Source organism: Ipomoea nil, unplaced genomic scaffold (genome assembly GCF_001879475.1).
Source record: "Ipomoea nil cultivar Tokyo-kokei standard unplaced genomic scaffold, Asagao_1.1 scaffold2283, whole genome shotgun sequence".
NCBI classification, from domain to species: domain Eukaryota; kingdom Viridiplantae; phylum Streptophyta; class Magnoliopsida; order Solanales; family Convolvulaceae; genus Ipomoea; species Ipomoea nil.
In genome coordinates, this window is record NW_017618711.1 from 1,672,798 (window position 1) to 1,696,565 (window position 23,768).

Genomic DNA, 23,768 nt, shown 5'->3' on the forward strand with positions numbered 1-23,768 from the left:
TATAGCTAAATTCACAAATTGGTCATCGACTTTCAATTTTAACCAATTAAGTCCTTAACTTTGCAATTTTAACACGATTTGATCCTTTGTCTATTTGACCGTTTGTTGACTGTGATTTTTGAGGATATATATGTAATTTCATGGTCCATTGTCAGTTTTTTAAGGTTCCGGTTGCATTTTCAGATCGCACTCTAGTTGAGTTCGTACCAGAGCGAAGAAGACGACGTGTTTCCGAAACGGTGCAACGTCATCCTGGAGGCCTCCATGTGCTCCGACGAGAGCTGCAGGTTCTTCTGGAGATCGTCGATGACGGCGCAGCCGCCGGCGATGATGCAGAACCGCGGCGAATAATGCAGAATCGTGAAATTACATATATATCCTCAAAGATCACGGTCAACAAACTGTCAAATTGACGGAGGACCAAATTGTGTTAAAATTGCAAAGTTAAAGACTTAATTGGTTGAAATTGAAAGTCGAGGACCAATTTGTAAATTTATCTATAGTCGAGAGACCATTTTGAGTATTTACTCTTATAAATATTGCAAACTTTATTATAAAATTGATAGCGTATTTTTATTTTACTAAACCATCAACCACTAATGAACCATGATGAGTGGCTGAGATTAGTGCGCAATTTTTACAGGAGAATTATGTTCTCATTTGATCATGCTAATATATTTATATATGAGCAAGTTCAAGTGAGTCTAATACATACTGCAAAAAATACATAATAATCACATACATTTATCTGAGTTTATCAATAGCTAAAAATAAAAGAAAAATGCAAGATAATTTGATAAATTTTATAAACTTTTTATAATTACAAAAATGACACTATGTTTTTCTCATTTATTCTTCTTATTTTCCAACCCTTACTCAAATAAATGGTTGAGATTATTTGACATTTTTTTTTTTTTTTTTATAGAAAGTGATGGATTAACTTAATTTGGGTAGACCGAATCAAATAATCCGATAATAAAGAAACAAACAATAAAGGAATAATGGTACAAAAAGATAAGATATTGAGCTCGAGAAGATAAGACTTGTATTAATGAAGAGTGTAATGAGATTACAAGATATAACTGAACATGATCTATAATGCCAAGATAGTGTAGTATTTATACAAGATATGGGTCAACAAACTCCCCTAAAGTCGTGGTAGGCCACAAGACTAAGTCTAGGCCCAAGTAGTGAGTTCGCAAGACTAGGTCAAGGCCCATTATTTTGGCGCTCGGAGGCCTGCTCGGGGTATTTTCTTTGACTTCAGGCTATGCATTCCTAGACTCGAGTCTCTGTTATTGGGCCATATATTTCCAATATATCAAACAGAAAGTATTATTCTTATATATACCCCTTTACTTTGGGGAGTTTTATCAGCCATAACACACATTAGTGGCAAATTATGCTGTGCAACTGTGTGCACTATGCATGGTGCACACGAAATTGGATTCATAATTTCTATACTATAGATTCATAATTATTGAACTCTGTATTCACAATTACAAAATTCTATGTTCATAATTTTCAATGTTCATATTCACAATTGTTGAACTCTGTATTCACAAATCACTGAACTATATAATCATAATTTGATAATTATACAATTTAGAAATTATGATCTCTACAGTATAAAAATTATGAATCTATAGTATATAAATTATGGATCCAATCCGTGTGCATCATGCATTTGATGCACACGGTTGCACAGTATAAAGCTCCCACATTAATCATACAATTAATGATCTGCCGCGTGGAAAACATATTTGCACACACATATAAGTCTCACACACACATATTAGTCATGCAATTAATGATCTGCCGTGTGGAAATCATATTTGGGATGGAATTTGAACCGATCAAGTTAGATGCTGAAGGATTCAAAGAACACAAAAATTATATATTCATTCTTTCTTTGAAGAATTATCAACCACGTGTTCAATTAACTAAGATTAGAGAAACCAAACAACCATGATTTCTAGCCACTTATAGCTCACCAACAAATAAGTCAAAAGCATCTTCTCCTTTAATTATGATCTAGTACAGAAACTTGAGAGTACCAGAAAAGATTTTGCTAATTATGCTCATTTTTTCTACTTAAAGCATCTTAATTAATGTCTTTAGATGCTTTATAAATATTATTACATTTAATAATTTTAAGTCTTGTTAATTGTTTTTTTTTTTTTTTTTAACAAAGAAAAGCCCCAAACTACTTACGTTTCGTTGTGACAATAATATTTAAAATTTCAAATTTTAGAAATATAATCCAAAACATTTGTATATCCAATTTGCATCAAATTTGCCTATTTTCTCTCTCATTTTTGTATACAAATACGGCCATTGTAATCATTTCTTACATCAATTCATTATTACACTTTGTGTTCTCCATTATAATCTTTATGTTGTATTTTTCTTCCTTTATTTAATTTCTCCTTTATCTTTATACTAGTTTTTACACGTGTATAGCGCGACTGGTTTAATGTTCAACGTTTGTATTTAAATAAGTAATTCAAAGTATATCCATGCAAGATTATATAGGAAAAGTTCATTATAGTTGGCATTAAAATTAATGTTTGCACTTTTCTATAAAATTATCTAAATACTTATTCTAATTGGTATGGTATAAGGGAGTAGATACTACTTTTGGTTGAAATTACTCTAAGTTTTGTTAATTCGCTTTTGTATAGGTTTGTCATTGTCTTCGTCTTCATTGCTTGTCCGCTTCTTTTTGTTGGTAGTGTCTTATGTGCAATTGGGTTACTGGTGCTAGTTTGAAAAAAAAAATTAAATCTAAAATAGGTCAACAATATTATTTTTATTTTTGGGTGATTGTTGTTTCATAATTATATTCGAGTTAAAGGTCCGGGCTTTATTGTATGAGTTGCAAACATGAATACCGTCAGAAGATTGAGAATGCATTACTTGCACAAATTGAATGCTAAAAATATACCAAAAGAAGTGATAGAGAAGGGGCAAAATCATATCATTGGCGTATCCATTTCACTTATATTCGGGAAAGAGCTAAGCTAAAGGGAGTCAATGATGCACATTGCCCTCAATCCGATTTGCCAACAAAAAAAACACTTGAAGGCTCGATAAATTCCCTAACATTGGAGGAATCAATCCTGAAATCTGGTTTGTATGAAGCTACAATTGGCACTAAACTTTTTGCATTTGACAAAATAGAGGGAATTGAACCAGAAACATTGTTGTTATTAAGTAGGAGCCACCACTTATCGTGATGGAATCGGTTGAAGAGGCAAGAAATACATGCCAATTAAATATCTTAGGAGTCAAAGATCTTAGCTGGTGAGGCTCAACCAATTGTTGACACTCCCTCGTCTCCTACATTTTCTTCATACTCCACAAGGTTGATGAAGTCACAGTATAAGATGCTGGCCAATTAGATGCAATTGGTGACTTTAGCATCAAAGAATCAATTTCAAGATTGAATGAGTTTGACAGTGACATCGATTATAGTGGAGTAAGTATTATTGTTCTACATAATGCTAGCTCTATTATTCCGTGACAATCTATATGTGTATTAAAGTCAGGTTTATACAGCAAAAAGCTTCATGAAATCATAAAATCATGAAAATTTTCTTGGTATTAATTATGCAGTTCTTTAGCTCTCATATGAGTATTTGTTTTGAACATTTCAGGTGGTGTGGAGTATTTTGGATCAATTAATCAAGAAAGTTTAATTTGCTTAATCAAATTTTTCATTTTACTGTTGGGGAAGAATTCAATATGCACATCCCAAAAGCAAGGTGATTCATTGACACTACTTTTGTGTTCTTGATACATTGATTCACTACAGAAATAGAAAAAATGGGTGAACCAGAAGTTGATTTTTAATTGATCAAATTGAATATAGGCGGATTTCAAATCAGTGTTTAGAGAACTTTTCGCAACTCATCTAATGCTAGAATTCTTACACTATGCACCTGAATTTCAAGAAAGATATGGTAACTTATTCTCTTTCTCCACCCCCCCCCCCCCCCCCCCCCTTTAAAGGTTCTGATAAATGACATAATTACTTTTTAAAATGAAGATATTTTCTAAAGCATCTTACACCTTACAATCTAATTAGTTTTGTTACATTAAAGAAATAGATGCATGGAATCCCTAAGTTGATTCCCTTATACTAATATTTATAAAATTGAACCTGTCATTTTTTTAGTCATTCATTGATCATCCTAGATGGATGTATCAAATTAGTCCACACTTATCACGAGAACTAAATTGATCTCTCTCTCTCTCTCTCTCTCTCTCTCTCTCTCTATATATATATATATATATATATATATATATATATATATATATATATATATATATATATATATGCTTTGTTCATACCAAAGTTCATGTTATTGTATATTTTGTAATGCATTATAACATATTAATAGTATATGTTCAACAATTATGTCAATTTTGATTGAGAAAAGTAAATAATCTAATAAAGGGTATAGTAGAAAATAATAATAATAATAATACTAAAATCAAAATAATGTGAATCATTAATTTCAACAAAAAATTGGACCAACATTTTTTAGTTCAGGTTATAGGTCTAACTTTAATAACTCTTAGTAGATAATTGAAAATTTGATATTTATACTTTTACCCCAAAATTTGGCATTCTTATATTTCTCCATAATATTTTAACTTTTTTATTATTCTCAATTTTTGATTATTCGTTACTTATGTTGTAGTTATTAATTATCCTAAAAAAATGTATTATAATACAACAATTCGATGAGATTGATGGTAAGATTCACATTTTGGTGTACAAGTTGAAAACGAAAAATACTTACAAGTTTCACAACACAAAATATTTAATTCCATACATATATGCACTTGAATTAATGAATTCAATGTTGTGGGATCATACATTATGGTCGCGGATCGGAGATGACAGAAGTTGGTAGAGCTAGAGGACCAAGTCTAAGAATTTGTGGTTATATATATATGCATGGTAGGGACCTGGCGAAACCGCGAAACATCTCATCACGAGCGCTGCCCCAAGATATCATCCATTATTACTTGAAATGGTCAACTTCTTCATTTTGTAACCCTATCTCTAACTTTTATGACTTTTTGGGTGGGGGCATACCGGCCTAAACCCATTATTATTAAATGATGATGAAGATGGTGAAGAAAAGGGCCTATGCGAAGATTGATCGCAAATTATTCTGTGGACCCGAGTCCAAATATTCACAATTTACATACTAAATGTTTACAATTTGTATACTACGAACATATAATGTTAATATATATGTAATTGATAACCTTGTTTTGTATTTACAAGTTCTTTTCAAGTATTGCAATCGCATAATACTAAAATATTAAAATTTGATGACCCTGTATTGTATTTACACATTCCTTTCTAAAGTTGTAATGTGTTTTGACTTAGAAACACAATTTATATTCCAGAAGTTTACAATTTCAATATTAAAAATACACAATTTATACATTGTTTAGGATCAAGATTCACCTTGGAAGGTGGACCTTGGTCGATAGAATAACAACTCAAGATTGATCTCATTTTTTGTTGGAATATAATGAGGCCAGATAATTACTTATTCTATTGTTAAAAATTTAAACTATTGTAATATGTCGTGGGATTAAAGTAGTGTTTTCACGTTCGAAACGTGTTTCATATTAAAAACTTACTGACAATTTCATGAAAGCATTTTTGAACTATTTATGTAATTAAAAAGTTTCAAGACGTGTTTAAAAAAAAAAAAAAAAAAAAAAAAAAAAAAAAAAAAAAACAGAAATGAGTTTTAGGGGATTGTAAAAAAATTAAAGAAACATGTTCTTATGTTTTACTTCAACCCCTATTAGCATGTTTGATTGGTAAAATACACCAAAAAGAGAATAGTATTTCCACAAATAGCCCAATTTAATTGTTTAATAATTTTTTTTAATTCTCAAAAATATTATTCTTGATACCAGGCCGTAAATTGAACTTCTTGCTTCTAGCGTGGGGGACGTTGTCTTCCAACACGCCCGAACAGAAGACGAGAAAACTATTAAAAACTGTTTGTTAAATGGAAAACAAAATTATTTATCATCTATGTGGATAAATGTTATTATAATCACATTCTCACCATTATTTACTTACATATTTATTCATTACTATGATTACATTTATTATCATCTTCTTTTACTGATCACCATCTTCGATTTTTTATACTTGCATTACTTATTTAAACATAACGTATTTGCTTATGCTTAAAGTTAGACATTATTCACATTATCAAAATAAAAAATTGAACTTTATACCAAGTTTTAGATTTGGATTGAACTAAATATATTATTGGTTCGGATTCAGATATTGAAATTTCACATATAGTAGAATTCAAATGAAAAAAAATTATATAATTACATACATGTCATTCAAATGAATATAATATTATTGTTTAAAAAATAAACAACGTTGGTTCAAATCACAAATCGACGTCGTTTAATATTTTAAATTAAATTTAATAAAAATAGACTTAAAAATATTTGTATTTGACTTAAAAGTAAAAATTATATTTATTCTATTTAAACCAAACATATCTAAAAAATATTTTAAATATAAGGTGAAAAAAATAATCAAAATTAAACTTGTGTTAATTTTATAATGTTAATCTATAAAAAAAAATTAAAAAAATGAGTGTTAGTAAACAAGTTTTCTAAACATAAAACAGAGAATGTAAAACAAAGAATTAAAACTGAAAATTAGAAAACTGGGAACGGAGAACAGTTTCCGTTAGTAAACGGACCCTATGTTCTTTTAGTCTACTTTTTATGAATCATTTAATTAATATAGTATAGAGGTTTATTTATTTATTTTTTTATATTATAGTTCATCGTATTCGAATTAATTTAGAAAAAAACTTAAAGTTGATAACTAAAAGAAATTAAAATTAAAAATTATTTATGATTATAGTATCTTTTCTATTCAAATTATTTTATCTAATTGATTATGTTTCATATTTTGTTAAAAATATTTTTATAGCAAAATTATTTGTGCATTTATATTTATACTAGTAGACAATTAATATTTATACATATTAAAAAAATATTTGTGCATTTATATTTTAACATTTGCATGATTTGGCCTACATTTAAAAAAAAAAAAAAAAAAAAAAAAAAAAAAAAAAAAAAAACCAGAGTTACTTTCCATCTTACATACGTTTTGTGTTCTATATTATTGCTACCTAGATTGTAATAATTTGGAGAGAATCTTGGAAGTGGGTGGTCACTGGTCACAAGCCATCATTAATCTTCTTCTCCCATTAGAAGAATCCATCATTAATCTTCTTCTCCCATAAGAAGAAGCCATCATTGAGCTGCCCATGATTTTTTACTTGTGAGGTTTTTGCATTATAAAAATTAACGAATATAACTCTAGCCTAAACTTTCAAGCTCGACCAATCTTAAACTCGAACTTGAGCTACTATAACTATTCAATTTCAAATTTGAGTCTACCTAAATTCAAACGCAGCTTGGCTCGTTAGCTTTCTTCTCCCATAAGGTTGAATCCCCAACTCCAAGAGTCCCCCACACCCCAGCCCGACAGAGCATTTAGGAGATATAAATCATATTGACTCAATGGCTTAGCCGATAGAGCCAAATGTCGTGCGCATAAAGGATTTGCCCACTTTGAATATAATTCACATACTGTCACTGCCGAGGTTCGAACTTACATAGTCTAATTGGTGATTTTAATTATTATTTTTGTTATTCCAAGAAATAAAGTGAAAATGGACAAAAGAATTGAAGTGAATAATGGGTGTCAATTATCCATATTTAAAATTTCAATGGTGCAATAATAATCGTAGACCCATTCAAAATTTGAAACACTTGAACTCAACAGTCAACGTCCCCAAGTCTAAACCTTATTGAACGATCCACCAACGACCCACTCAACCGTCCACGCCCAATTGCCCCATCCCGTGCATATATATAATGCATTTTCTTTCTTCTTTCCCAAAAATTTTAGCCGACCAATAAAACACTTGATGGTTATATCTTTGGCTAAGATTCACATACTAAGATGAGAAATTAATACGTATATATTTATTTTTAATATATTATAAATTTATTTCAACGTAATACACTAAAAATAAATATGAAAAACATTAAAAATGAACATATATCAAAATATAAGAAAGATACTAAAATTGAAAATGTCGTACATAAAAAAAATATGTATCAGGATCTAATTTATAAATATGGATCTTAAAGTGCACAATATAATTTTCTTAAAACACTATTAGAATATTGAGTACTAAACGGTGCTTTCAATTTTTGCTGACCTAAAATTTATTGCTTTTTTTTCCCCACAATTTATTGTTTGGTGATCGTTTGTTAGCCGTTTTTTATTATTATTTAAAGTAATAATAATTTCACCAATTTAATGTTGCGGTGTTACCTTTATCCATAATCAATTGTATTTATTTATCATTTGACTATAATTTAATTTACATTTTCATATACATAAGTTATCATTTGAAAATAACAAAATGTGATTTTTCTTATATACTGAAGTACATTGGAATTTTTATTTTTACCTTAAAGTTTTGTTGAAAAAATATAATTATTATTGTGTGAATCATGTGTGAACCATACTATCAAATAATATACATTCATTACATAAATGATATACTTTTAGTATATTAAAAATATTTTTTGTTATAGTCCACAAAATACTGTGTGGATCATAATTTGCCGAAAAAATGGAGACCGACAAAAAAAAGAAAGGAATTTGCACATTCAATGAAACAAGGCACTTAAAAAAAATCCATACTTTGAAGTTTGAACTCTGTAAAAGCCCATAAAAAGTAGAGAAAGAAAAACAATCAATCGTTATACCATGCACCAGAGCGCACGTAATAATGTGCGTTCCGCGCTTCTCAAAACGATGTCGTTTTGTTAACTTCAGGTATAAAATTTTGTGCATTCTATTATGTAATTCTATACATTCGAAACATGAGAATTTTCAATTATAAAATTCTGCGTTTTCAAGTATAAAATTCTGTGTTTTCAGGTATAAAATTCTATGCATTCTATTATATAATTCTGTACATTCAAACATGGATTTTTTTAAAAAAATAGTTAAGAGTTTATGTGTATTATGTTAAGAGTTTATGTATATTATGTATAATGTTAGATTATTTGTATTATCCTATCAAAAAAGATTATGTGTATTCAGTTATAAAATTATGTGCTTTCAGGTATAAAATTCGGTGTATTCTATTATACAATTCTGTACATTCGAAACATGAATTTTTTATGGAGTTAATAACAGACACGTGAAAAGGTACAAAATGACATCGTTTTAGGCCAGATTGCGCGCCCTGGTGCACGGTATAATTTGCCAAAAACAATACCCCTAAGTTATATTTTACCTATTATATTTAATATTTAAAAATTAAACTAATTTTTATTTGCCCGTTTATTTTTTTATATATTTTATTATAAATTTCTAATTTAATTTATGCTTTTGAAAAGTAACATTTTATAAATAGAAAATGTGATGATATTTTTATAAATAGAAGTAGTTTTACTTTACTATTTTTAAAAATCAGTATTATCTCTCTTTTTCTTTTACCCATGAAGCTCGTAGCTATCACCAAAGGTATGTACGGTGTAAACCTCGTTCCAACATAATAACGCTCAAATCACATAAAAAAAAAAAAAAAGTAAACTATAAATGAAAGATCATGTACAATGAACTCGACCGATATAGTGTTGGCTAGAATTGAATTTTTGAATTTAGGTACAAGAATCCTAATTCATTCGTTTATAGTAAAGGGAAAATGATACAATTCTTTCTCTTTGTTTTTTTCCTCCCAAAATGAATACAAATACCAATCAATAACTACATAAAACGAGACCTGACAAGTCTAACTATGTCAACAAAGATAATCATGTTCAAACCCTTTAAGGACGATTAAAGCCTTATCATCCAAGTATGGACAAATCATGGTACTATATATGGTTTTTGAAACTAACATTGACCTCCTTTTGAATATATTCTTCATATAGTGATCTCAAGTATTTTTTTTTTTTTTTTTTGAGTATTACTAACTTCTATTGTAATATATGTTTAAATATACTTTCTCAACCTATTAAAGTACAAAGAGTCAATATCGCCCCACTAGATTTGATCTCATTATCTCCCATTCAGGAGAGTCACTTCATGTCATTCAACCACAAAGTCATTGAATTGGCACTCAAGTTACACTATATAAAAACCCTTATGACAACACAATAAATGACTATAATAAATGTCAATCTAAAAGAAAGATCACATGCCCACTACTCTCCTTAAGAATTCCAAATAATTCTTCCCAAAAAATAATACCTCATATTGTTACTATAATGTATTACAAGTTGGTTTTGATTTGCAATACACTAAAAATAAAATTATAATATATGCTAAAAATTAACTTGTATCACTATTATAAATAAACTTCTAATACATTAAAAGTAAACCTGTAATGTACTAAAAAGAACATATATTAAGACTTGCTTTATAAGATGGACTAGAGATACCCAATATAATTTGTCATACTAGTAATGAGTTAATACATCCAATAGTCCTCCGAGTATTAGGAGTTTACCAGATGTAGTCCTCTGAGTTTTAAATGACCTCCAATAGTCCTCCATGTTTTAAAAACTAACCACCCGCGGTCCTAATTCTTAAAAAAACTCGAATTTAAAATGACTACGAGACGTCCTAAAAGGACCACTTGTGGTTATTTTTTAAAACATGGAGGACCATTGAAGGTTATTTAAAACTTGGATGACCACAACTAGTAAATCGCTAATACTCGAAGGACCATTTCAAGTATTAACTCTGGTAGTAATTATACTATGCCGGATGGGCCCTTGTAAGGTGGACTCATGTCCAAAATACACAATTTACATACTGAATGTTCACAATTTTATAAAAGGTAAATTATGAACATTCAGTATGTAAATTGTGAACATTATATTCAATATGTAAATTGTGTATTTTAGACCCGAATTCACCTTGCGATCCTAGTCCATAGTATAACAACTCGCTTAGCACTTACTATTCAAATTTTTATATTTTTATATTTGTTCAATTGAGTCCATTTTATAAACCAAAATTAAGAAGATATAACAGAATTAAAAAATAAAAATTCTCCCTCCGTTCTATTTTTTCCATGCCTATATATCCAACCAAAATCATTTCAAAATTCTCAGAACTCAGAAGGCAAAAGCCATTCCCAATTCCTTTCTCTCTCTCTCTCTCTCTCTCTCTCTCTGTGTGTTAACATGGATTTCTTCAGCTCATCAACAAAGTCCATGAAAACACAGCTAGCCATAGCAGACGCCGCCTCCTGGTACTGCGGAATCGTCCTGCTCTGTCTCCTCCTGCTCTGCTCCGACAACTCCTCAGACGGCTCTGCCGCCGCCGACGGCGTTTCCGTACGAGGAAATCAGCTGTCCAACAACCGGCCGTGCGACGAAATCTATGTGGTCGGAGAAGGCGAAACGCTCCACACCATCAGCGATAAGTGCGGCGATCCTTACATCGTGGAGCAGAACCCCCACATCCATGATCCCGATGATGTCTTCCCCGGCCTTGTCATCAAAATTACTCCTCATACTAGGTAGTTCAAATTTTAGAACAAAATTTCATACTAGAAAATAATTTTCCTTTTTTAAAAAAAAAAAATTTAATTTTAGCTTCAAAACAATCACACATGTTATATAAAAGTTAATTTCAGTTTTGATCTTTTTATATTCGGTTTTTGAATTTAAAGCTGGCCAAATTTGATTTCTAAATATTAAAAATACGTCAAATATAGTCTTTGATTAAGACTATGAGTAACATCATAAACAAATACAGTGCTTTTTAATAATCGAGAATCAAATTTGGTCGATTTTAAATTTAATATTTGAGAGATGAAAATTAGAAGTATATCTACTTTTGATGTAACATTTCACTTTTGTTTGCCTGTTTGTTTGGGGGAACTGTATCAACCAAAGTAGAATTTTATGTACTGTTAAAAAGTAGAAAGTGGGATTAATTCTTAAATTTTAATTTAAGAATTTGTTTCTACTTTTTATTTTGTTATTAGTATTATATATTGTACACAGAAAGGGAAGAAGTGAGGAAGACATATAGCAGGATGATGTTATAGGTTGCTAATTTATTGATCATCATGGTGAATGAAGTATATATATACAGTTAATATCTCCTTCTTATTATTATTATTATTATTATTATTATTATTATTATTATTATTATTATTATTATTATTATTATTATTATTATTATTTTGTGTTAATCTGTCAAAATTTTGACTTAATAATTAAGAAATAAATAATTGAACCATAAAGTTATGAAAAAAAAAAAACAATTTTAATTCCTTCATTATTCTTGTTTAATTATTGTTTTTTTGAGCGATCATAACTACTTTCTCAACCTATTGAAGTACAATCCATGACCTCCTATTTAGGATAGCCACTTCGTACCACTAGACCACAAGATCATTGGCCACTCCATTCCTTCATTATTCTTGTTTAATTTAGTCACAAAAATTTGTTAATTATAGAAATTACTAAGTCAAATATGTATGATTTTGCTCCTCTAGCTACCGTTTACAATCAATCGTCGTTCCTTTTTACAAGAAAACCTTCATTACTATCTGAATATGCGTTTTGGATGAAATCGTCTTATAATTCTTATCAACAAAGGACCATAAAAAGATAATCATCCTAGGTTGCACATACTTGACTGACTCATACAAAAAATTGATAGTTGCTAGTATGGTAACATCGGGACCAAATTTGCACATAACTACAACATTAAAAAATAATTTTACTATTGGCAATTGTTAATGACTAAAATTGATTATTCAAGAATAATTGAGGAACTAAAAATTGCACTTTTCATAATATATTTTTCAGTTTAAACTCAAATTTAGAAATAATTTCACTTTTAGTTTTATGACTATTTTGTCATTGTCACATTTAATCATTGACTTTTAATTTTACCATATTTAGTTCGTTGACTTTGTTGGCATTGTCACATTTGGTCGTGTATTATTTTTTTAAATCTAATTATCTTTAATTTTTGAACAATTTGGTAATTTGACAATTCCAATCTTCTATTTTTACCTAAAAATGCTCATAAATGCTATACTATTTTTAAAAAGCACTATTTTTTCATTAAAAAGTTTATCAAATTATTGTTTATTATATCATTTATGAGCTTTTGTTTCAACAAGAAGAGAAAAGTAAGATTGTAAAATACCAAATTGCCTTAGAAATTAACATTTCTTTAATGAAAATTGTAATAGAGGACCAAAAGTGACATTATTAGTAATGTCGTGGGACTTAATGTGATTACATTAAAAATCAGTGGACTAATTATGGTAACGCGTAATCTCGTGGAATTACCTCATTTACTTTATATAGAGATTTATTATTTAGTTAGGTTAGGTTTGACACTATGGTCATGAGATCGAGCCTCAGTGGAGGCGTTGTTGACTCTTTGTGCTTTATTAGGTTGAGAAAGTATGTTTGAATAGATACTACAATGTAATAGAATCAGTAGCATTCAAAAAGAAAAAAAGGTTTGACAGTAACATTTAGACTTGATCTGTGAAAAAGTCCGCAGTCACTACTCGAACGTGTGCAATTTTTTATAATTGACTAGCAAGTCTTAAACCAAGAAGGTCAATAGGTAACTTCTACAAAGAATTGAACTTTTTTCTTTTTGAACAATTACTTAACCAACTCGGCTTGATGACATTAACAAAACGTTTAGCTTAATAGAAATGATGTTGGTAATTTTTATAAGGAAAAATTACACTTTTCGTCCGTAAGTTATATGGTAATTATAGAATTAATCTCTAAGTGTTGGCCATACACTCATACTCACTTTTAATTTCGTCGCTAAGTTATCATTGGCGTTGCACTTCTCGTCTCTTTACTAATAAAACATTAGGGACGAAATTTACAATTTTAGTATAATTCATGGACGAAAAGTGAGCACAAAAGGATGAAAAGTACAATGTCAATTAATGATAACTTAGGGATGAAAAGTGAGCATGACCAACTCTCAGCGACGAATTGTACAATTATTCTATAATTTAGGACACACAGAGAGAGAGAGAGAGAGAGAGATTTATAATGGTTCAGTCAAACCCAACCTACTTCACTCTTCTCCTATAACTCTTAGGAGGATTGCACTATTTTCACTTAGTACAAAAAGAGAACTTAAGCCTTGATCACAAAGTCCGCCTCAAGTCTAAAGTTTTTCACAAGTATAAATCACTTGTTACTCCGCCTCTTTCTACTTCTCTAAGTAGAGATTGTTGGTTGATTACACAAAATTTGTTGACACTTCAAATGATGAAGACTTGGCTTGAGATCTTCTTAATGATCGCCGACGTCTTGAGCTTTGACTTTGATTTGTTAGCAGCGCTCTTGAGAATTCTCTCTCATTAGTCGTGGATTTGCAAACTTGCATCCTTCCGAGACTTAACTATCTTGAGTATTCTCCCGTTTTTTTTATGATGCCAAAACCCTGGTCGGAAAGTCGTCCGAACCGTAGTAACCTGTAATAGCAGCGCATCAATCGGTTGTTGGGTTTCAACACACCAATAACATGTTTATACGTTGAATTGCAACGTTTTAAAGTTTAGAGACCTAATTGACTTTTCGAGTAAAATTTAAGAGTTTATTTAACTCTTTTCCTATAAAATAATATTTTTATTCTCCTAAAATTCATTCCATGAAACAAACATTGTTAATTTGTTTTGGCATGATCATTCTTGTATTATCCGGCTACAAGAACAAGGATTGTGCATGAGGAGCTGAGCATGAGCAAGTTGTTTCATTGTAAATTGCTCCACCGTCTCAAAATTCCACACCTCCCCAAAGCCCAAAGCTATGCTCTAAATCCCTCTCACAACAATGGGCGTTGCAGTGTAATTATATTCTTCATAGTTCACTCCATAAATTATGAATAGAGACAAAAAAAATTATTTAAGCACAAAGCTATTATTATTATATCACCAACAACGCCAAACGACAACTTGATGACAAGCTAAGGCAACGCTCACATAAAAGAGAGCGCATTTGTAGTCCACACAGGCTTAACTCACTGATTCAGTAAGTAGTATTTGGGAGAAGAGATCAATGTTCGAACCTTGACAGCGGTAATGTGAGAATTATGTCCAAACTGGACAGATCCCTTGTGCACACCGATATCTATCCCTGCCTACTGCCTTAGCGCGCTACGTTGATTTATATTCTCCTAAATACTTTATCGGGGCGAAGTGTGAAGCTTCTTAAAATTGGGGATTCAACATTTTCGAAGAACAGAGGGCGCATTTGTAAATTTAGTGGATGCCAATTTCAACATTTTCATAATAAATGTAGGAGTTAATTCTGAATTTAGTTTTGGATTATGGTGACATTTAAATTTAGAATTTAAATAATAATTTAATTATGTTTTGACAAGAATTTTATATTTTAGTCTTTCAATATCAATTATGTATTATCGTACTAAAATTTTAAGTGAAATCTAAATATAACATTGGAATTTGGAAGCTTAAACAAACTTAAGTTTATTGATGCCGAATAATTAGCAATATATAACATTCAGGTAAACAATAAATGTAAATCACACACCAAACAAGCAATTAAGCAACCCAACTTCAAACAATGAATTTTGGACCTTCAAAGGATAATCAAAGCAAGTTTAAGAATACAAGAAAACATCTGATCAGAAATCAATGTAAAAGTTGTGTTTTCCAATCATCACAAGCCAAAAGGTAGGTCCCAGTCAGCCTAAATATTTCATGTAAGTCCACTATTGCCTAAACATATATATGAGCAAGAAATGGTTTTAATAGAAGACTTTAGACTTGTAAATGAATTGAATTTGTCTAGAAGCCAATTGGATCAGGTCCACCTTGCATTGTTAATTTTGATCCAAAAATTATGTGTCGACAGTTAAGCTATTGTATCTTTAATTAATAAATTATGTGTTTATAAATAAATTGAATGCGCACACATAATTTGTTAAGCATAGACACATAATATGTTAACTACATATTATGTGTGTTCGGCAGAAGCCAGTGATGACTAGGGGATTCGGGGGGGAGGGATCAGTAAATGACCAAGTCCAATACCCTGTCTCTACAAATGTGGCGATATATAATAAAGAAATAAAGTTGCATTTTCACTGCGAGCTATAACTCTTGATGTAGTGATAAGCACTTGATCCTGTCAATGTATCTGCCATTACCATATTATGAGCCTTTAATTTATGTATGAAAAATATTACAATTTATTGTACTTGGTATTTTAAGCATGGTCATGCATGGGGTAACATCATGCAAATTTAACGAACGGAAATAAAATTTTGCTATGGACATGGAGAATATTATTGAAGCTAAGGTCTGATCTTTCATGGGAGAAGAATGTTTAAGGCATATAGAGTGGTGTTGAATTGCAGCAAGAAATGGTGATTTGGGGGATGTGATTAAGAAGTTATTTTTCACTTTTAAATTGTTGGACAATCGTCAACAGCAGCGGACAGATCATATCCCACATGAAATATTTTGTTCAAATTTAATATATATATATATATATATATATATACATTTTTTATACAAAGAAATGGAGAATAAAAACTAAAATCTAATCAATTTCCAACAATTAACACTCTCCCACATGATTTGATGACAAAAGTCACTAATGGATTCTTCAAAATTGTAAATCATGGGTGACAAATGATCAAGATTTACCAATTTATGAGTACAATGATTTTTGTGAATACAACGTACAACATGTGCTGTCATCCATGATCTATCCATCCTTCTTCCACAAATCTACTACCGTTTTCAATATAATCATGAACCCAAACCTTGATTGGTCATCATTAGCCTTTCACTACGAGAAATTATGGAATTTTCGACCACCTGAAAGTGATCTTAAATCAAGTTGATACCAAAAAGTTTAAAAAGTGGTCGAAAATAGCAATAAAGGTTTTTCCGGATACCAAAAGTGGTCGGAACAAGACTTTCGACTTGATTTAAGATCACTTTCAGGTGGTCGGAAATTCCATAATTTCCAGTAGTGTTTGGAGGGCTTCAATCTACAATTTAAACGTCCGATTATATCAAATCCACAGCCTTTCATATGGAGAGCAACTTGATGTCACTAGATTACAACATCATTTGCACATTATATTATTTCATTATAATGCAATGATTATTCGCTAATGGAGCCCTACTCTACTTGCTAAACCAGCTCACAGTATAATTTACTTCTTACCAATATTTCATAGTCAGAACTTCTGTAAAGGGAAAAAAAAAAATCTCATAATTATTCGTTATTAAGTTTTATACTTTTATATGGTCTTTTTTTGGTAATAAAAATATTGGGAGTGGTAAAATCTTAAACCGCTGTTAAAAATCTTATAGTCAAGCGGCATAAATGTGACCTTCCTAAATGAGAGGGTTACAAGTTCAAACCCCAACGGGGGCTAAGAACCAATACCATTCGAAAGTTGTCCGGCCCAGAACATGGTATATAGAAAAAAAAAAAAAAAAAAAAAAAAAAAAAAAAAAAAGCACAATCATGAGAACACTTAAGTGAAAGCGTGCGAACAAGCATGAGTCCACACAATCTACTCTAGGATCTCCATCGTCATCCATGCATGCCTAGCGGTAGATTGTGTGCACCTAACTCATGTTTTACCTCCTCCACCAGTCTTCAGAGTAGGAGTGAGTGATAAGAGGTGCCTACAAGGTTTGAATCTTGGTAGTGACAGTGTAGGATTATGTCCGAAATGGGCATGCAGATCCCTCGTGCGCACCGCCATTTTATCCTGTCTGCTGAGCCATTGAGTCACTGTGATTTTCATCCTCCCAAATGTTCTGTCGGATCGGAGTGTGGAGAACCCTTGGGGTTGGGAAATGAGAATTCAACCTTTTAGAAGAATATTATGATAAAGAGGTTCTTAAATTTGGGATTCAAACTTAAATTTGATATTTAGATTCAACTTAACGAATTGAGGAATTGAAATGTTTATTAGCGAACACTGAATACAATTTAATGGACAATTAAGTTTATATGGAGTGGCATACGTTTGAAGCAAACATTTACATCCACCCATTAAATGTTGCACAACAAATGATAGGCATAAAAGAATTAAAGCAAAACACTTTAGTATGGATGTATAAAGAGGGAAGTGGTGAATTTGAGGTTGGGAAGTGATGATGGGATGTGTGGGGTGACTAGATTTCCTTACCAATTATATATGCTACTTAGTGGGTAGATGTATGTATAGTAACTTGGACCAAGGTTGTCACCTCACCTTTCTGCCTTATTCCATATGCTATGTTGCTATCCATTTTTAGTATTCATCAATATAGCCCATAGTTTGTATAATCTTTCTTTGCTCTATGTATTTTAATAGTGTAATGATTATTAATTTGAGTACTATTGACTCTGTTACAATGCAGTATCAATTCATAACTACTTTCTCAACCTACTAAAACATAAAGAGTCAATATCGTCTTCATTGTGGCTCAAACCCACATAGAGCCGTCAAAATGGGCTTAGTCCGCCCCGCCCGCCAAAAAGGACGGGGCGGACTCGTGTTTTTGAAGCCCGTTTTAAAAACGGGTTTTTTTGCCCGCCCCGCCTAGCCCGCGGGCTTGGCGGGTAGACCACAACTCGAGAGAACAACTTGGTGCCACTAGACCATAAGGTCATTGGCAATAATTAAAACCCACAACCTCTAGGAGAGCAACTTGGTGCCACTGACCACAAGGTCATTAGTGATAATTATATATTTTATATTCATTCATTACTCATGAATTTACAAATCTCATTATGAATCTAAGAAAAGAATTCATTTTTTGAACTCTAAGAAGGCAACTATATTAAAATTCATGAGAAAGTGTTTTGTCATCCTTTGAAGTCTTACTTGACACAAACAAGATTACTCTAATTGGTGTGCAGTCCTAGTTGACTGGTTGAGAAAACCTATAGTTAAATTAAACAAAAAATATAATCACTTAGTACTCAAATACAACCAAAAAAAAAAAAAAAAAAAAAAAGTCCATTGAGTAATGTCATGTTAGGAAATAAATATTACGAAGTAAATTTACAACAAGAATTAGAATTCCTCTATTATATTGTTGGATACAACATTAAATATTAAATTTACAGCACTAATAGTAAAATGGAATCAACAATTGTAAAATGATAGTTATGGCGGCTAAGTCATTGAACCGTTGAACGTGTTTGAGTTGGTAATAACCCATAACTACTTATTGCTTTAATAAATTAATTAGCTAGTATATCTACCAACGTTACTTTACAATATGGAGTAATATTTGTTATCTTTTCAAACATTTTAAATGTTTTAATTATTACTATTGATGGCTTTTAATGTACTTGGTCCACCATAAAATGGGATTACTATTAAGGGATCAATCGTTATACCCTACACCACGGCGCGCGTAGCACTGTGCGTCGCGCGCTTCCCAAAACAACGTCTGGGAGGCGCGGTAGGAAGTTGCTGTGATTATGTGTATTTGTTCACACAATTATGTGTATTTGTTCATACAGTTATGTACATTTTTATACAATTATATAAATTCTTTTTATACAATTATGTACATCCGAATCAAAAAATTTGTGTGTATTATGTTAAGAGTTGATGTGTATTATGTTAAAAGTTTATGTTTATTATGTATTATTTTAGGTTATGTGTATTATCTTTTAAAAAGAGTATATATATTTTGTTATATAATTATGTACATTCATGTATACAATTATGTGTATTCTAATATAACATTATGTATATTTTTGAACAGCGGGTTTTTTTTTAAAGAAAAAATTACTGTCATTCACTGGGGCGGGAAATTTCAAAAAAAAAAAAATTTAAAACGACGTCTTTTTGCATCTGGGCGCATAGTGCAACGCGCGCCGTGGTGTAGGATATAAATTGCCATTAAGGGATAGGTACGGAAATAATATTGAATTAATAGGGCCCAAAATCTTTGGAACAATGTAAACGGACTTCAAAAGTTATAAATAAACAAAGGGAATAAATTAGGCCTAAATGACCCAACTACAGGCTGGTGGACCATTGCTACTAATTGAATGACATGCAATTGTGAATAGCACACTACACCATTGACTAAGAGAGAAATCAAGAATAGAAGAGAGATGATGATAGTCTGGACTACACATCACCGCCTCCCCCCCCCCCCCCCCCCCACCCCCTCCTTTTATACTACTCTCACGGTCACATGTCATGGGCAAATGCATGAACCACAACGCTCTGCCATCCCCCGTCATACGTGTGTCTGATCTTGCCAGGTGCCAAATTTTCTTGCCAAATCATCCTCCGCACACCACGTCGCAAGACACATTTGAGGTTTGATAGGTGTTTATTTGTATTATTTTGTGATTCATAGTTTGGCCAAATTTGGGCAGGAATTGCTTCAATAGTGCATGAATGGACCAATTATGTGATTTATTGGGTAGGAAGAAGCAAGGTTGAGCAAGGCTCAAAGGAAAAATGCACCAAATCAAGGGTAATTTGGACTTAAAGTGGACAAAATAGGCTGGAAATCGGGCGAGGCATCACAAGAGCCGTCACACGTGTGAAATCCCTAGTGAGACGCAACTTTTGCATGCCATCTCTACTAGCACGCAAGGCATCACGCCGTGATGAAGGTTCGTGAGAGCAACTTCTACATGCCATCTCTGCTATCACACTTGATGTCATGTCGTGAGAGCTCTTGTGATAGGAAACTTCAGAGACAGTGGCAATGCTGTCACGAGGCCTATGCCATGAGAGGCCTCGTGACGGGCCAAATCCGCAACTATAAATAGAGAAAGTTAATTGGAGAGTTAGACATTAATTAGTTCAAAGTCTTAGTTCCTAGAACCTTAGCTACAAAATTTACTTTAAAACTTTCATTTTGATTTCAATTCACATTGCAAGGTTGAGTTAGATTCAATTGCTAATTTTAATTTGGAAGAAAGTGTTGAAGAGATTGATCATCCATTCTTACTTGAGCATAGCTAAGTTTTCCTTACTTTGCATTCAATTGGGTTACAAGTAATATGAATGCGAGTACAAGATCTCTAGATAGTCACATAATTCTTCAACTGAATGCCTTGAAGACTCCACTAAAGGGCCTCTAAAACTCAAGTGGCTTGATTTTCAAGAAAGTACTTATATGTATTGCTTGTTCTTCACTTAAGGGCCTTCGAACTCAAATGGTTGGATCTTCAATGAAGGATTAGATTAACATGCTTGACATGATCTTCATGTTGAAAATTTCAAAAGGATTTTATTTTCAGGATCATTTTATAGTGATATTTAAATAAGGATAATTTTATAGTGATATCTAAATAAGCTTCAAAGTTTTTCGGGATGTTTCCGAGATGTCTTCTGTGGAAATGAGAGCTCATATTTATAGTGGTAGAATAAGAAGAGTTTAGCTCAATGGTTTAGTGGGTAGTATTTGGGGTAAGAGACCAAGGTTCGAACCTCGACGGCGGTAGTGTGAGAATTATGTCTAAAGTGGACAGATTCCTTATACGCACCGCCCTCAGGTTGGGGATTCAGCCTTTTGGGTTAAGGATAAGAAGAATTTGGATATGTTCAAACTCTTTTGATATTATCTAATTAAAAAAATTAGATAATATCAATATTATTATCTAAAATATGTTCAAATATATTTATATAATATATTCAAAAACTAATCATCTTTCAAATTTTCAATATCTACAATCTACAATACAATTATTCTACCAATTTTAGAATCTCATTCCATACTAGCAATTCTTGAGCCTTAGCACACTAAAGTTAATTAACATATAAAAGAAGTCCATTCTAACAAATATGGCATTAACTATACATTATGAAACCTTCAAACCAGTTGTCCAACCAACCACTATTCATCTGGTCCTCTCTCTTGTCATGTCTAATTAGATTAGTCCATTTGTTAAATAAATGTTAAATCCATTCTTTAAGACATTTTCCTCTATATTCCCTGGTGCATTTATGTGTTTAGTTCGATTAACGAGACTTAACTAAAGTTATTTTTAATTCAATTGTTCATAATGTTAAATTTAATATTAGTATATACAATTTATATATTTAGAATATATTTAGAAATAATATTAAAAATTAAAAATACTATTAAACACACAAAATAAATAAATTTAAAAACAATTAAAAAAAATTATAAAAAATGTACCGCCCAAGTGGAAGACTAACCCAAGGACAAATTATTGGAGATTATGAGCATAACCCAATGACTTTTAATAAATGTGTTACATTGTGAAAATTGAAGATACCGCCCAAGTGGAAGACTTTTTGTGGAGAGCTTTATGTGATATACTCCCCACCACAAATAATTTGATTATAAAGAGGGTGGAAGTGGATCCTGCCTGCCCAATGTGTGAATTAGTTCATGAGAATGCTATGCATACATTAATTACTTGTGATTATTCTAAAATGATTTGGAATATATCGGAGTTGCCTGTTATAAATGTTGTGGCAGATTCTTTTTCGGCATGGCTCATGGGGATTTTCGGTGTTTTAACAGAGGAACAATGCAGTCTGGCCGTAACCGTACTATACTACATATGGAATGCCCGCAACGCCGCTGTTCGGGAACGAGCCCTCCCGCGACCTGGTCAAGTGAGTCGGCGTGCTGCAGTTGCCATGCATCTCTACCGCCAGGTGCACCATCGTGCTCGTGGTCTGGAAGCAACTGTGACTGCTACGGCAGTAGGGGAAGGGAGGCCGAAATGCTATATAGATGCGGGCTACAGACACACGACTGGGGAAGCAACATATGGGGCAATATTACTTTCTTATCAGGGTACCTTTATTGCCACAACAAGAGGAAAGTTGTCGAGAGCCTTCTCGGCAGTAATGGCGGAGGCGCTTGCTTGCAAAGAGGCCCTATCATGGCTCAAGGAACAGAATGTCCAAACGGTAAATCTACTGACGGACTGTTAGAATTGCGGAATACTCTTTACTTAGACTCTACGCCTATTTTATCCTATGTTGGGTCATTGTGGACCAATGTAGGACAACTATGTCTTTATTTACTCACTGCTCATTAAATTATATTTCCATAACACTTAATTTACATGCTCATCTTTAGCTTCGTTAGCTTTTGATCAGGAACAACCTATGTACTAGGACTCTGTCCCTCCTGACTCTATTGTTCAGTTTATTCAATAATACATCACTGATATATTTTTCAAAAATACTAAAAAAGGTAATCAAAGAAGATAGAGTTAGTTCGATCAATTAATAATAAACAAGACAAGTAAAATGAGATAGAGGAAGTACAAACTTACTATAAGCTTATATTGCTTAAACTACAATAATGAAAATTTTGAGGGGGGTTAGTATAATTTTCCCTAGATAAAATGATAGAGATTTGGAAAACCTTGACTTTTCTTGCAGACAAAAGAATAATGGACTGTTAGCATTAACTTAACAACATTAGTTGCACTTCATCAACAGTTAGAAATAAACAAACACAATGATCACCAACATGATTTTTAAATATTTTTATAACATTTTCTCTAGAAGAAGAAAAAAAAAAAAAAAAAAAAAAAAAAAAAAAAAAAAGGATTTCCAGTACAGAGTTAACATGTACTCCATTCCCTTCTTACCTACTGTACTACTATTCTTACTTGGGCTATATTATCTGAAAGCAACA

General features: G+C 31.6%; 1 protein-coding gene across 1 annotated transcript; it reads left to right on the plus strand.

Annotated features, from left to right (window-relative positions):
* Positions 1-11,233: 11,233 nt before the first annotated feature.
* Positions 11,234-12,231, plus strand: LOC109151232. The gene has a single exon (XM_019299153.1). It carries the CDS (start codon positions 11,302-11,304, stop codon positions 11,641-11,643), a length of 342 nt encoding a protein of 113 aa, XP_019154698.1. The 5' UTR covers positions 11,234-11,301; the 3' UTR covers positions 11,644-12,231.
* The last annotated feature ends 11,537 nt before the right edge of the window (positions 12,232-23,768 follow it).